The sequence below is a fragment of the Lampetra planeri genome, chromosome 19 (assembly GCF_965212315.1).
Source record: "Lampetra planeri chromosome 19, kcLamPlan1.2.h2, whole genome shotgun sequence".
NCBI lineage: Eukaryota > Metazoa > Chordata > Hyperoartia > Petromyzontiformes > Petromyzontidae > Lampetra > Lampetra planeri.
Window position 1 is genome coordinate 13,168,030 of NC_136125.1, and position 16,824 is coordinate 13,184,853.

Below are 16,824 nucleotides of genomic sequence, written 5' to 3' on the forward strand. Positions count from 1 at the left end.
CTTGAGAATAATACTCTTAGGTTGTTTCGGTAAAGTCACGTAGGTAAAAAAAACAAAGTTAAAATTAATAAAAGTAAAATAATTTAAAATAAGTAAAATAAAAATTAATTTACTTTTATTTTTTTACCTACGTGGCTTTACTGAAAAAACCTAAGAGTATGAATCCTTGTAGTCACGAAAGCTTAAAATCTTGAATTCTTGAGAATTAAATATCAGTTTAGGGAATTAAATATCGGTTTGCTGTCATGTGACGAAAATTGCTGTCATACGCAGAGAAGGTGGGAAAATGCTTCCCCTTTCTGTGTGGGCGTGAGGTCACTTGAAGTGACCTCAGAGGTCGCTCTGTGATATCTGTATCCGTGAGTCACTCTCCAACATGACTGGATGTACAGCTCTGAGAGATCCAAATGGATACGCCATCTCATAGCATGATACCAAAAGCACAATGGGGATGAAATTGGGGTAAATGGAAAATAAATAAATAAATATTTTGTGCTCTTTCAATTTTGATTTAAAGCTCTCGTGACTGCAGGGATTCATATTCTTGGTTCTTTCGGTAAAGTCACGTCTTATTTTATTATCTCCCTTCTACGTGACTTTACCGAAAGAACCAAGAATATAAGTACTCCTTCACTCGACATGGTGCTCCAGCCTGTGCTGTTACACCCCGTTTATGAGGTCTCCGATGAGTAGGACCCAATTTAAATGTCCAATTTGTGGGTAGATCCCATTTCCCAGAAATGTCTTATCTGATAGGGAAATAAACATTCCACACTGTACTTAAATACCCAGCCAGGGAGAGTTCAATGCACAAATTGTGCGTTTTCTTCTCAACCAAGCGCACAGTACGTGCATAAACGCGTATGTGCGTTGGAAGCAACGCGCATGCATTTAATAAACTCTATATACACATCTTGCATGCATTTTTTTATTTACAATTTAATGTTTTTCTATAAGTCTGCTGTATTTATTTGTGCTAAACCAGCCGGATGGCTCAACGGTACTGTAGCAGGAGTGTATCGCAAGCGGGAGGTTACGAGTTAACATCCTTGTGGGGGGTTGACTCAGCCCATCCCTCCTGTATCATTGTGAGGAAGTCAACAGCCATAGGAATGTGGAATTTACACCCCTGGCACAGGGCTGTAAAGAGGGGATTAGCAATACCTCTCCATGCCACATGAGCAGGAGTTCACTGTGACTTTGTCTAAACCAGAAATGCCCCTGACTCTTGTATCGTTTAAACCTTGTCTTACACCTCGTCTTACACCTTGTCTTACAGTCGCTTGATGATCCTTAACAAGTGTGCGTTGATGAAGGTGGATGTTGGTTCTTCTAAAAATAAGGTAAGATTTAGTTTTTTTCTCAAAAACCTCCTGTAGTATTTCTACCAAATATACCTCGAACTCTTAACTCGATGAGGGTGCAAATGTTGTCAGATCAAATTCACACTAAATGTGCCTGTTTAAAGCTAAGCAGGCTCAAACATAGTTATGTTTTGCACAGTGGCGAAATATGAACTACCTTGCCTGGTATACAAGAGGTTGTGGGTTCAATTACGATCCAGACGCCTGTATATTAGGAATGTGCATGTCTCTCTCCTTGGTAGTCGTGTGGATTTTTCTCCGAGTCCTCCGTTTTTTCCCTCCACGTTTAGAAACACGCATTTATATGATTTAGTCGCTATGAATGTCCACTTGACCACGAGCCACTTAGTTGAGTCACCACTTGTGGTCAGGTCGCTTCTGAAAAAGAGCTCTATAGCTAAGTGGGCCTTACATGGTAGAATAAAAAATTGATGTAGTGGAGCTTTGGTGAGTGAATATTTGGCATTCTAGATTTCCAATATTATGCCAATGATCGTTGTCAGGATTATTTAATGACAGTGATAGATCTATAACATTTTATTTTGACATTCGCATCCTGACTGTGGGGTACTTTTTATCAGTCACCAGTTGCTGGGATATAGCTCCATTGGTTTAACATTGAGGCTTCTAATTAGTCATAGGTTCGATTCATGTGCAAGATCAAACTCATCCTGCAATACATGTGAAATGGTATGTGCTCCGTGTACATGCATGTTTTATAAATTAAATTAATTTCATTTAACTAGGCATGAAATCAAGAGACCAGCCAAGTATAAGTTGCAGGAGTGACTTGGGGTATGAGTATGCCAGTAGGGGGCCATGATAGTCGCATTAGAGTAATTTGCGGATAATTATTACATTTTGTAAAATATTGGTTTCTGGTTCAAACCTGTCTGCAGGAATTCAACCTGATTGTATTTCACCAACTGCTGATTGAATTGCTACAGGCCAGGAATTTCATCATATTCATTGTTTTTTTATTAATATGACACAGGATACGGACATTAATCAATGTCTTTGATTGCGCCTAATTTAATTTATCTCTGCTCGTGCCAGCGAGGGCTGTGCCCGGCGCCTTTCTGTCGTCCAGATGTAATTTGGCAGCTCCCTGCGCTGCGTTGCGGCTGCCAGATTGACCACGCATGTCCCGGAACGGGGCGACTTTGGGAACCAGCGGAAGCACAAGTTGCTGCGTAGAAACAACTGTTGGAATTTAGTGCTGGAGTGAAAATGGGAGAAACAAACTGTTCTGCTTGGGGATTAAGGCCCTTTGTGTGGTCTTAAAGGGTGTGGAATTTGAACGATGGCAATAACCATTCATAGGCATCCAAAAGCTTCTTTTTTTCCTATTTTACGCATGTGCTTGCATAAAAAATAATTGTAAGAAAATATTGCCACAGGCTTCGTTAAGTTGAGGCGTTAGGGGCAGCTAACATTGCCAGCTGCGTTGAAATATCTCCCTCTGCTTCTCAGGCCTCTTAAGATTACAGAATATTTATTGGATGAGTTACACATAATATTATCTCTTTTTCACCTTAATTTCGTAAACGTTCCCCCAGCCCATTAGAAGTTCTGCAGCTCAGCAAGTAAACTACTCACTTCGCCTCCAGTCGCAAACAGTTTTGTACAGCAACTCGATAATTACAACGGCGTGATTAATAATAATCATTGCCGCCACCTTCCATGTGGAAAAATCAAATGCCCTGCGAGGAAAATGACAGCAACGCCTGAACATTTTTGTTTCCTCTGGTAGAGTAAATTTGGTTTGATCAGAGACTCTGCCGAGCGAGGGTTGCTTCCGCTGTCCGGTTCAGTTCACAAACTTCTCATATGCAGCCCGCGGCCTGTAATCATCGTATTTTGCTTTATAAAATAAGGAAGCAAAAATGGAGGGCTCTTTAGGTCTCATGCAAAGAGAACCACGTGCCGAAGTTGTTTATGTAAAAATCTCTTTCCGCAAAAATCAATGATATGACAGGTAACATTTCTAAGAAGACTCTCTTGCTTGGTCATTGCAAATACAGATGTTACATCCGGCCAGCGTCCAGAATGGCTATTTTTTTTTATATTGTACAGCTTCGTATTTGTTTTACACTCTTACTTATGCATGGACCTTTGAATTGATGGATTAAATTACACTAATCTCAGTGTGGCTTACTTGGCACTCAGTTGTTGCAGAATTATTCATCATTCTGGCGATTTGAAGTAAATTATTGCAAAAGAAGCCAATGATTTAAACAATTCAGAATTAATCACTCTGCACAGAGAAGACCTTGAACTCCTCTGTTGTTTTTGCAATGTTGGCATAGAATAACACTGATTTACCATAAGCTTGTCTCTTGGGCCAATAAACAAATGGTAGCCAATATAACCCACGTGTACAATTCTTAACCAGGCTGTGGTTTTTTACATTTAAATATATTATGAGCAGTTATGAAAAACTCCAATCATGAAAGTTAGAGGCCACACAAGTTGGTTTCGTAAAGATAATGATCACTGGTTCTAAATTCAACAGCATAATGGTCAGAACAATAATGTTACAATCGGAAAGAGCTGAAACTTCTAAAGAATGGCCTCATTAAGTGTATTTTTGGCACGTGACATTGTGCATGAACTTAAAACTTTTGAAACAAAATTTGCCTGGATGATTTAGTAAACACAAAATTCTACTTTTACATTCATTATATGTATCACGTGAAAAGTCACCGATGTTGAAATCACTCATCATATTTGAATATGGTGGGGGGGGGGGCGTAATGCTTGAAAATAGAAAAAAAACATTCTGTAAATATATCTGGACATGCATAAAAAACGTTCTTAAATTACCATAAACTCATTTATTACATAAACGAATTTACTACGTAAATGAGTTTATTGTTGCTCATTATGATTTTATTATGTTTGGGTTTCAGTTATTTTATATAACAATCGACATTAAAGAGCTGCTTTCGCATTTATTTAATGTGAACATGGCTGGCCGTTTTATGAGTCCGGGCACATCTGGATTACTCAATATCAGTATAGGCCCTGCGTGCATTGCAAGCGTTCAATGAGTGGATGTTTATTGGTGGAACCATCGCAGAGGTCAGGACTCTGCTAACAATTCGCTTGAGCCCTAAAGTTTACAGCGCCATCCAAGCGCAGGATTTTAATGTTCTTGTCAATAGGCGGTTGCTTGACATTGAAAACGCCGTGGCTGTTTGCCACGGTTCCTTTACAGTACTCTCGTTTCAAACAAGAATGTGGCAATACTATTAGAGTGGCTGGCGATACTATTAGAGTGGCGATACTATTAGAGTGGCTGGCGATACTATTAGAGTGTGTGGTGCTACTATTAGAGTGGCTGGCAATACTATTAGAGTGGTGAAGATACTATTAGAGTGTGTGGCGATACTATTAGAGTGTGTGGCGATACTATTAAAGTGGCTGGCGATACTATTAGAGTGGTGATACTATTAGAGTGTGTGTCCGTCACACTTTGTGCTCCACTCGACGGTGCCCGCCGCCCGGTGCGCCTCGGGCGACCACCTTGCCCGCTGCTCTCCCTTCGGCGCCAGTGCTTGCGCGTCACCCGACGTCAGCGCGACGTCACGCGACGTCAGAGCGACGTCAGCGCGACGTCAGAGCGACGTCAGCGCGACGTCAGTGTGACGTCAACGCGACGTCAGCGCGACGTCAGAGCGACGTCAGCACAACGTTAGTGCGACGTCACCCGACGTCAGGCGGCGCGGTGCGGCCCGCCGCGTAGGCGCGAGGCAGCCCGGGGGGAGCAGCGACTTCTGTGTCTGCGGCAGGAGGCTGGGGAGGGAGCGAGGCTGGGGAGGGAGCGAGGCTGGGGAGGGAGCGAGGCTGGGGAGGGAGCGCGATCTCCTGGCGCGCTGTTTGAGGTCCCAGCCGTGCCAAGCGCCTTTTGGGAGCCGGCCACTGCAGAGCTGTGGGGCCGTTGCCAGCGTTGCAAACGACTCCCTGTGCCGTGACATTTTTATTGTATCATTCATCAACATCACGCGCATTTCCTAACAGTGTAAAAACAAAAAAAGATCATATTTAGTAAACATAAACTCTCGTTTCCATGGCGTCGGAACGTTTCTGGGAAGTACCATGATGTGAAATGGTTGAAATGGCTACAGATATGGCAATTCACAGGCGTTGTTGTCTTTTCGAATCCTCATCTGATTTCTCTCTCGAGGTAATGCACAGATGTTTTATCGTGATCTAATACTTGGCATCTCATTTGATGTGTACATTTTATCTGGTTTCATCAGGAGACGATGTTTTTTTCAACACAGGGGCTTATTGTGTTGCTACAGGATGGAGCATATTGTTTTAGTTACTTAAATCATGCAATGTGGAATGAAAGAAGATTGATCATGTTTGTTAACGAATTATGATGATGATGATGATGATTGGCTGGCACAATCTGACACATGAGACACACGGTCACACGTCGCACATTGCACCTGCATCTCTCTGTTACTCATACCACGTGCATCCTCCCTAGGGCGACGACTCTGACGATGACGATAAATGCGCCATCAGCGAAAAGTGGGTCTTTGACGCAACCAGCCGCAAGTGGGTGCCCGTCGAGGACTTCCAGGAGATGAGGGGACCCTGGCTCGTGAGAGGCACGAAGAGCAGCAATGGCAGCTCGGAGACGGTGTCCTCCAGCATGAGCACGCAGCAGAGCGCCGCCACGTCGGTCCTCGACGAGCTCGAGAGCGTCGAGGACGTCGAGGGGACGCGCACGCCCCGCCCGGAGACGACGACGCAGCCCCTCGTCGCCGTGGAGCACGACGAGGACGGGGCGAGGTCGTCCTGCCGGAGCTCGCCGTCAACTCTGCCCGCGGATCGGTGTGCCGGGGATCGCCAGCGTGCGAGCGGCAGGGCGTGCTTGACTGACGAGGACGGCTGTCCGTCGGTGGCCAAGGGGTTTCTGAAACGAGTGGAGAACTTGAGTTTGAAAAGACATTCAAAACGCAAAGCGGCAGCCACCAAAGAGAGGCTGCAGATCAGCGGTCCGCTTTTGCAAGCCGGTGCCAATGGCGAGCATATAAAACTCACTTCCTGTTCCTGCAAGGGCAATGGTTCATTGAAAATTACGAGCAATGGGCCCCTTGTGAATGGTACCTCAAGCGGCGATAAGGACGATCTTGTGCTGTCACCAAGCAAAATAATCACATCCACCCCCAACTGTTGCGACGCGACGGATCATTCTTGCGGCCCAGACAAAACGCATGTAAATTCACCCAAAAGCAAGGCTGACAATTGCTTTTTAATTAGAAATCAGATCTTTCAGCTTCCTCAAGATTACAAGCCTGGCACCTTCCCCCGCGTGCTGCTGTGCAAGGGCTTTCGTCCCAACAGCTGCATGGACGATGACGTCAACTGGCGCACGGGGAGCTTCCACCTGCGCGGCAAGAGCAGGGTGTCGTCGGAAGACCGAGGCGGCGGCCACGGCGACGCTCGGGGCTACAAGGGCCTCATGACGAGCGCGAGCGCCGACAGCCTGGTGGTCAACCGCCGCTTGCAGGACTGCGACCCGCTCGAGAGGCGAATCAGCCTGTACGACAACGTACCCTTCGCCCAGCTGCCACCCGTCCGGCGCAGGAGCGCAGAGCCCTCGGTTCCCGGGCAGTCGGGGGAAAAGGCGCCGGCTCGGGCCGGAGGGCCGGACCTGCCGTGCGACGTCGACTTCACGAACCTGGACGACGTGATCGAGCACGTGATCGGCGTCCAGCGGACGGTCAGCCTGTGGTCCCAGCAGATGTGGCGGGACCTGCAGGGGCCCCCCGAGGACTCGTCGGGCAAAGAGCCGTCGTCGCTCTCTGTCGAGTCGACGAGCTCGGAGAGCGCATCCTCCGCTGCGGGGAGCGAGGGGCGACCATTCGCGGTCGTGGACGGTTCTGGGGAAGCGACCGCGCGGACGGAGGCCAACGGGAGCCCGACCGCGGAGCAGGAGTCGCCCACAGAGCCCAGCAGGTGAGGGAGGTCGTCAGATTGTTGCGCAGATTTCGGAGTTGTGCCGCGTCGCTCTTTGATGTGTTTTCGGGTCGGGCCACGTGTTGTTCGGCACAATGTCTGACGTTTCATTGCTGGGGGCTTTCACGCGCTGGGAGCAAAATATCGCAGACATCGCTCTGAACGCTCAGTACAACCAGAGAATACATTAGTAATTGATGGTTTCACGTTTTCAATTTAGTTGCTTTTGTACGTGCGCAGCATACACTATTCCAAATTGCTTTTCCCACAAAAAAGTGTAAATATAAATCTTAACTCTGACAGTAAGAGCCATTTGAATATGTAAGATATCGTAGCCAACCGTGCAAATTGGAAGTGCGAGGGAAGGACAACAAACTAAATACAAAAAGCAGTTCTAAAGAAAAAAATATATTCTTTCAGCTATAAGCCCTTCCAGCCTATAGGGTGCATCGTATACACTTGTCATCATGTTGACACTTTTTAATGATCAGCATTGATTTGCATTTATTAATTTATTGCAATTCCATGGTAGTAATCGTGGGGAACACCCCATAATGGGTGGTAACTTAACCTTGCGCTAACTGTGACCGCTGTGTTGTTTGGTAGCGTTCCTCTGACCTATGTTGTAAATTGCGTCGCTGAAATGCTGTCTTCACTTTTTAACGAGAACATCTGATCATTTACTCAGCCCTATTTTTCTTAATCACATTGAGTTCTTAGATATACTTTACTGTGATATGTACGAGTCACTGTATTATAACAATACTAATAAAACGTGTCAGTACTTTCCAATGCACGATATACTCTGTACCACATTGGCACTTGTAGAGTTGTATATATATGTTTTATACTATATGGTAAATTATGCTTGAGGCACTTTTTTGACTTATTTTACACATGTAAAGCACATATACCATATTGTTCAGATTCTAAGGCTCTCCACATAGTAAGACCACCTGCAAACGTGTGCCCGGTGTCAATAGAGTTATACAATCTCGTGGCACACACACCACAACGTTTGCTTTCATATACATGGGGGAGAAAGGGCATGTTATAATCTGGAGAATTAAGTAAATATATTTCCCAAAGATTCCAATGGCTGTTGAAGCAAGCCAATTATATTTATAGAAAATGTATGATGTCGCAAAACATGTATAACGGATACATTCATCCTTGAACAGTTTATTACGGTTTACAGACTTGTTTGAATAAAATTTCACCGATTAATATTTCTCAAATTAAAATGATTGTATATGTTAACACTTTTAAATCTAGATCGAAAACTAATTTCTTTAGAACTGCTTTGTGTGTTCAGTTTGTTGTGCTTTCCCGCACCTCCGATTAATACGGTTGGCTACGTACGGTGCGAAAGAAGTTCAACATACGTACAGGCACTGAAGGATGTACCCCGCGAGTGTTTCTTGACCGTGTTGTGATGGATGTCGTGATATCGCCTAGAGGCGTGTTCTCCTTGATAACAAGCAAAACCTGGAGGAAAACGTCCGTGTGAAAGTGTGCGTTGTGTTTTTGAAGAGTATCAATTGGGTGAACTGTGTTAACTCTGAAATTCCATTCAGCTGTCCAATCTAAACACTATCCTCCGTCCAAGAAATATTTTTATTGAATTTTAATTTTTTTTAAACATTACATAACACTTTTCTTGTTTTTTCCTCGTTTATTCCAAATAATATTTCTCAACATGATATGCAACTGTGGTTTATGAGTAAAAACATATTTGTTAATAAGCAAATGCAGGAATGTGTCTGCTACATCTACTGCAGTTGTGTACCATATATTTCTCCGTTTCATATATTTTGGGGATTTTCCCCGCGAAATGTAATTCAGTCGTTTTATTGGCGTCATGTAATGAGATTAAGATTCCATGTGGAGAATATTCAGAGAATGTTCCGCAGAAGCGATTTGACACGAAACTTCTCCCAGTAAAAACCCGCAATTTGACTTTCTATCATTTACAGTGTAGGCATGCACTTTAACACTCTGCAGAGAAATTGTCACATGCAAGTCAGACATGTTTCATTCTCGGTGCTCGATTGTAGCGAAATCAAGTGGACATCCAAGTTAAATATTTACCATTTCTATGCAGTCATTGTTGCCTGGCCTGAGTTGCCATAATTGTATTTTGATGTCTCGATCGGTGTCCTGCCTTAAGCGTATTTGCTTTACTTAGTTATCAATATGCCTCTGATGTGTCTGTTCCATAAAACATTAGTTTATACATAATTATTTACTTCATGTTAACTGCTTTAATGTTACTATGTTACTCTTATACTTGTTATCATTATTATGTTATTCTATAATGTTATTGATGTTATTATGATGATACTGTAAACATTTCTTATTCCTGGCATTTTACCGACTCATGTAGAGTCTGCCTTCCCGGTCCTCTCTACTCATTCCTGTCCTGGGTCATCTCCACGTCCACTCCGCAGTCATTCCCTGGTTCACCACTTCACACTGCCTCTTCTATTTTTCAAAAACAAGTGCCATAAAATGTTACGTTCATACGTTGTTCCAGGGAATTTCGCCAAAGTATTTTTTATGCCTTGGAATTAGCCTGCTCAGTACTCCAATACTTTTTGGCATTTCACTCTTGGCCAAAATGTCTTTGTTAATTTATGTCCCAATTCCTTCTGAAAAGTAAGCCATAGGTTTTTTTCGTTGCCCATTCTAGTTACTAACAAATAGTATGCTCACGGTGTGAGACTGGAGTTACCAGTGGTGGCGTCTGGTTCCAGTTTGGAGACAATACAAATGACAGGCCTTCCAGTTTCAGGTTACATTGATATTTAGTTGCCAGTAGAGCATCTAAATATCAATGTAAGAGGCTTTGATGACAATTTCTTCACCTGATAAGGTTCTTCATAGTCTCTTACCTGCTTACATCACATCTCATCTCAACCATCCCAATGCCCTGCTGTAGTCTATCCAAGGGAGCCCCCAGAGTCGTAAACATCGCTGTATGGCACAAGTTGTACGCAGCACCGGCAACCTGCAAGAGGACATGAGTCTGCTCGTAAGGAGTGATGTTGCCATGTGGTTTTTCCTATTTCAGTCATTTGTGAGTCATTATTCAAATTAGTCCAAGTTGGACCTTGACGCCGGTACACATGGCCTACTCTTTGTCGAATAGCGTCGTGGGTTATCTCTCGTCCATTGTGAAGTAGGCAGCACATATCTCAGGAGCCCGCAGTATTCACCAGGGCAGCCGCTGGCCTCGAAGCGCCAACCTCTCCATCAAGTGGCAAACTGGCTGTCGCTCAGCAGTACCACTGCCCGATGGGTAAATGTAGTCGGTGAAGCTTTCAAAATACAGGTAGTCCCCGAGTTACGATGGTCCGACTTACGATATTTCGATCTTACGATGGCGATAGCGATATGACAAAATTGCCATCAACAACCTAACATTGTTCAAGTATGCAGACGACGGACAGAATCTTGGTGAGTACAGTACAATATGATATGTTACGATACGTCCAATGCATGTATAATACGTAGCTTTAGCGATTTAATTTTAAGGTTACCACGATACGATACGTTCAATGCATGTTAAAAGTTTTTATAGCAGATAGGATTGTTTCCTGAAAAAACGTTCTATTAAATTGCAGTTCATATCGGTAGGCTAAGAATTTACCTTGTTTTTTTACTTTACATTTTACTCTGCAATATAGTATTGTAATTCATAAATACATACCGTATATAGTTTATACAGTACGGTACTGTAAATTGCTCTGTTTTGCTAAATTATCACCATTCTTTAAGATTCTTGGGTAGGCTAGGCCATCTTCGACTTACGATATTTTCGACTTACGATGGGGTCGTCGTAACGCATCTCCATCGTAAGTAGAGGACTACCTGTAATGGTTCTGCCAGGTGCCAACACTGGTACAGTACCACATGTTGCTGATGTATCTCAATTATCACTTAATCCAGCTGCACGCGTCGCCCAAGTCCTGGGATCCTGAGATAGAGTTTGTAGCTTTTTCAAACTTGAACGACGAGACACCACTAGCAGGTATGTTTGCTTTTCATGGTGAGGCACTTGGTGTGCCACGTCATTTTTTTGCAATGGAGGTCTTGGAATCTTAAAAAACTGGAAATATGTTTTATTCATATCCAATTTTGATGTAGATTTAAGGACACATCAGAACAAATGCTTTTACATAACCATAGAATAAGAATTCATACTTAACAAAAAACAACTATTACCAATATATCGTGCGAGGGCTGTGTGTCTGTAGTATATTACGGGGTTTATTAGATTGCAGGGTTTAGCAGATTACAGGGTTTAGTAGATTATAGGGCCTAGTAGATTACAGGGCCTAGTAGATTACAGGGTTTAGTAGATTACAGGGTTTAGTATATTATAGGGTTTAGTAGATTACAGGGTTTAGTAGATTACAGGGTTTAAATCTTAACAGGTAATCGTTGATTGAGCTATTTGGTGGATTTTGGAGCTTGTTGAGAGCCACCAACATGGATGACAGTGCTTGGAGTATTGGCCACCACTGATTAAACCAGCTGCTGATTACCACTAATAACTTGTAATAAGAAGTAATTACACATAATTGATCCTCAAATGTAACAAGTGTATAATTAGGTTAGCGCCCTGCCAATAAATGTATTTTTTGCCGTGCATTTTACATATGCTTCCACTTGAGATGTTACAGATGCAGCCACTTGAGATGTGGCCTTCACAGGGGGGGCTCCGACACGCCTGCACTGTGCTTCGCAAGCAAATTGCTTTGCTGAGGGGATTGGCCCTTGGAGCGAGGAAATTGCCTCTGCTGTGACAAGTCACTCGTTACAAACTCACCCCCAGTGTTTATCATTACCAATGCAAGCGTGTTTTTGCTCACACAAAAGTCCATATTGTTGTATTGTTGCGTGGCATTTCAAATATAAAATAAAGAACGGCACAATTACTTAGCAAGTCACAAATAGATCAGATTTACTCAGAGTATAGTGTTTACATGACAAACCTTACTAATAAGCTGTGTCGGGTGGTGGCGGGTTTATATACACATTTATATTTACACGATCTAACCAAAAAACCCTCTTATTATGGATATCGGCCGCGAAAACCTACTACGTGATAAACTCATTTAGCTCGCCTAACGCGACAATCATTCACGAATCACCTCCCAGCCCCACGGCTTTGTGAGACCCACAAGGCGCACACCACGGCGTGTCAGCACTCGCCCCTCAGTGCCAGACGACAGGCGTGATGCGGTGCCACCGCTGTGCCCCGCTGTGCCCCCCCCCCCCCCGCGTGTGTCTAGCCCGGGGGATCTCGACGGAGCGCTGCCCCTTCTGCACAAGGCCCTGCACGTCACGTCCGTGCCACTGCAGAGCCTGTCCGTGCTGCAACTGCGTGCCCTGCAGACGCTGTCGCTGCTGAAGCTCACCGCTCTCCTGGAGAAATACTCTCCCTCCAACAAACTCGGCTGGAACTGGTAAAAGCGTCATGACCATGGTCATCAGCAAAAAATAATCATCATCATCATCGTCGTCGTCATGATGATGATGATTATCGGATACTGCCCCATTCCAGGTGACCGTTCATAACCATTCGCGAATATCATCACCGTTATCAGTATCGCTATCATTATCAGTTACTCAACAAAACAATGCATATATATGTGCAAATTGGTAGGATGCTGCCATAATGTGATGGTTAGCAGCACACTGGACTTGCAATCCAGAGGTCACCGGTTCGACTCAACTCCCAATGCAGCAGTTGAAATAATGGGGATATTTTCATATTCCCTGAGCTTCTGCCCACCCAGCAGTATGAATGGGTTCACTATAGTTAGTCAATGGAAAGGTCACGTGTGTGCAGTGGGGTAAAGTATGGGTACTCCTGCCTATTACAAAACATCCTGCCTACATGGAAGAGTAGGCCAAAACCCCTCTAGGGTTCTCTGGTGCTGCCTCGAGTGAAGGTCCTTCTTCCAGTATTTGTGTGAGCAATCTATTGCAGGGTTGCACCTTTACTTTTTCATCATGAGCATAGATTCCACGCCAGGGTGAATTAAATTACACAAATGTAGCTGACTTAAAATAAAATACACTTTCAAATTTCTAAAAGGTCAATTATAAGTGATGATGCAGGAATTGGCTTAGCCTCATGGGTAATTATGGAGGGGAATAGAATGCATGAACTGTGCCTTTGAATCAACTATATTTGTGAGCACACACTCAAACACAAGAGAAGACCGAGTCAAATCAGCTACACTTATTGACAGAGACACACATGAGTTGGCGTGGGTATGGAGGGGTGGGATTCTTTTAATAAAAATGGGCTCTATTTGGTTAGCGTGATGACGCGGTGACAACTCGGTGCACTGAACTTCGTGTTCACGTTCACCGGGGAGAGGCGCGTTAGCCAAGTTCTCTTAGATCCAAATCCACTCGCGAGCTGTATGGTATGTTGAACTTCTTTCGCACCGTACGTAGTCAACTGTGCTAATCTGTTGGAGCCAATGTTGTTAGCGAGCACCTATGAAGGCTGGCACGGCACACGAGGGGGTGGGTGGCCAACACCACGCCTGGCTGTTTTTGTCTCCCTCGTGACGATGTTTACACACCGCACCAGGTCCAAATTTGAGGCTGAGTCGACCTAGAGGAGTGCCCATGACCGGTTCAGATAATCGTCACCGGTGTCGGTGGCCACGAGCGGGAATCGAACTCGGGTCGCCGGGTTCGTAGCAGAGCACGCTAACCACGACACCACCGCTCCCCACACCGACACACACGCAGGGCTGTGCCCAGCTTCATGAAGAGAATTAAGATGCCCGACTCGAGGGAGGTGAACGTCTTTGGGGCCCCCCTGCTGGCGAATGCCCAGCGCACGGGCCGCAGCCTCCCGCCCGGCATCCAGGAGGCCGTCACATTTCTCGCCCAGCACGGCTGCGACCAGGTGAGTGAGTGGGTGGGTGAGTGGATGGGTGAGTGGATGGGTGGGTGGGTGAGTATGTGAGAAGGCCAGTGCTTGTAAGGGTAAATGGGTGAGTGGTGGCTGAGTGAGTGAAACTGATGAAACCTTGGATGAAATGTGAGCTACTGTGTATTATGAGAGCTGTATGGGTGCGTCTGTGTGTTTGGGATTAGGGGGATGCTCGCTGGACTTGCCTACACAATCCATAACCCCAATTGGGACTCTCTGCGTACACGCAGGTTGGCCTGTTCCGCAAGTCGGGCGTCAAGTCGCGCATCCAGGCGCTGCGCGACGCCAACGAGGCGTGCCGCCAGGGCGTCACGTACGAGGGCCACTCTCCCTACGACGTCGCCGACCTCCTCAAGCAGTACTTCCGCGACCTCCCCGAGCCGCTGCTCACCAGCCGCCTGTCCGACTCGGTGCTGCTCCTCTACCAGTGTGAGCACAGCCACTCCGGTGCCATGGCCCCCCCCCCCTGCCGCTTTGTCCACTGACGAAGCGCTTCGGCCACGCTGTCGACCTTCGCCAGCCCCAGCCGGGACTTCCATCGCAGAGCTGGGACGAGCGGTCGGTTACCATGGTGTTACCATGGTTACCATGGTTAATCGAAAACATATTGTCGTCTAAACTTAAACTAAACTATTTATATTTTACCAGGCAAGGCCCACTGAGCTATACAGCTCTTTTTTTCAGAAACGACCTGGCCACAAATGATAGCTCAACGAAGTGGCTTACCACGTGGAAATGTATAGCAGCAGCCAAATACTCTACACGCGCGTTTCTAGTCGACTGCCTTTTTGTGGTCGGCTACTCCGGTGGCTTTATAAAAAGGGACCATGCTGACATCCTGTCTGAGGATGCTGCTGACATCACCAAGCCCTGCCCATCACCTCCCGTCCGCCGTCACACGTGGAAATAGAGGTTAATTTATTCGCATTATTTTCCCTGATTCGCTAAAGGCAAATTTCCTTACACGATTAGTGGGGTTATCAAACTGACAAATGTTAGAGTTATCAATTACTAAATAATCAGATAGCCCAGCTCCAATACAGGAACTTATCAATCCTTCCAGGCATCTGTCCATATATATCTGTCTGTCCATCCACCTGTCCATCCATAGGTGTAGACGTCCATCCATAGGTGTAGACGACCGTCCATAGGTGTCCAGGTCCATCCGTTCACCTGCCTGCCCGTGCGCTCGTCTCCCCCCGCAGTCGTGCCGAAGGAGCAGCGTCTGCAGGGCCTGCAGGCGGCCGTGCTGCTGGCGCCGCAGGAGAACCGGCAGGCGCTGCAGGCGCTGCTGCACTTCCTCGGGCGGGTGGTGGAGCGCTCGCACGAGAACCAGATGACGGCGGCAAATCTCTCCGTGTGCCTGGCGCCCTCCATCTTCCACCTCACCACCCTCAAGCGCGGAGGCTCATCCTCCAGGTGCAAGCGGCCACCCAGAGGCTCGTGCGTGCCTTTGTAACGTCCGCCTGCTCTGTCATGCACGAATTTGCCGGGTTTGTCGCGACGTGGCGATGCTACGATGTATCATCACACGACGAGATAAGGTCCACCACGCTAATCATGCTGTCCGTTTCGTAAAATGCCCTTCTATCTTTGATTGTCGCTGCTCTTTTTTTCATATTCGTTTTCACAATAGTTTAACGACCGTGTTGTGTAACAGGACAGCGCGTGCTTTCATAAGAATTATAGATTGTGAATCCGCAATGATTAGACGATTATGGCTGGCTTCTGTTGAGTGAACTGCAGTTGAACTGTTAAGTGATCTATATTTGTACTGCACAGATACAATACTGTACAATAATAATGAAAAACATAATTATAACTTTGTGGGAAATTGATATTGCGATAATCACCCTGTCGTGAACGTTCATGTTGTGTCGTATTGTTGACGCCATTCAGCATTCCCTCGCTTCATCCACCCCTCGGACTTTCCCCCCAGAATCCTCGCTTTCTCGAGCTTCGTCCACTCAGTAAGCCTTCCCCTCTGACAGCGTACCTTAGCCGGGTCATGCTGCCTTCTCCGGGTAGTCGTGATGAGATGTATTCCTTCCTGAACCTGCTGAGTCACTGTCAAATTTTACATCTATTTGCAGGAGCTTAATTTTTTTTACTCGATAGAATGGTTCGGCAACTATTTCCCGTGGTGACCGTTGGCAACAACAATATGACTCATATTTCCCCGGTGTAACATGAGATCTTGATCATCCAGAACGGCACTATGTTAATGTTATATTGCAGTTGTATGATGGCCTCATTGAATATGCTACTCAAATAATTAGAATAGCTCTTATTGTGTAGATGCTTACTTTGTCCGTGTGCCAGGCAGAGCGACAACACATCAAACCCTCCGTAGTAAGCGGACAATTCACTTGAATGTTACTTTCAAAAGTGCTACGATGACACCACAGTAGTGAACATGGAAAAGTATACTTGTTACAAAGTGTGTATGTGTTTTTACATATTAATACCAATCATGTTTGGTCCATCAGCCTATTGGCTTTCCAATATTATTAA

The 16,824-nt window shown here is 45.4% G+C and overlaps 1 protein-coding gene across 3 annotated transcripts in view; it reads left to right on the plus strand.

The window, feature by feature from the left end:
* LOC144724156 (rho GTPase-activating protein 7-like) overlaps positions 1 to 16,824 on the plus strand; it is a 50,411-nt gene that overhangs the window by 26,809 nt on the left and 6,778 nt on the right. For 2 of the 3 annotated variants that reach the window (XM_078603075.1, XM_078603077.1), the window contains exons 4-9: positions 1,280 to 1,343; positions 5,866 to 7,343; positions 12,644 to 12,817; positions 14,124 to 14,283; positions 14,541 to 14,739; positions 15,516 to 15,753. In XM_078603075.1, coding sequence (XP_078459201.1) covers positions 1,280 to 1,343; positions 5,866 to 7,343; positions 12,644 to 12,817; positions 14,124 to 14,283; positions 14,541 to 14,739; positions 15,516 to 15,753 — 2,313 coding nt within the window. The remainder of the gene's footprint in view (positions 1 to 1,279; positions 1,344 to 5,865; positions 7,344 to 12,643; positions 12,818 to 14,123; positions 14,284 to 14,540; positions 14,740 to 15,515; positions 15,754 to 16,824) is intronic. The other variant, XM_078603076.1, reaches the window with a different exon arrangement.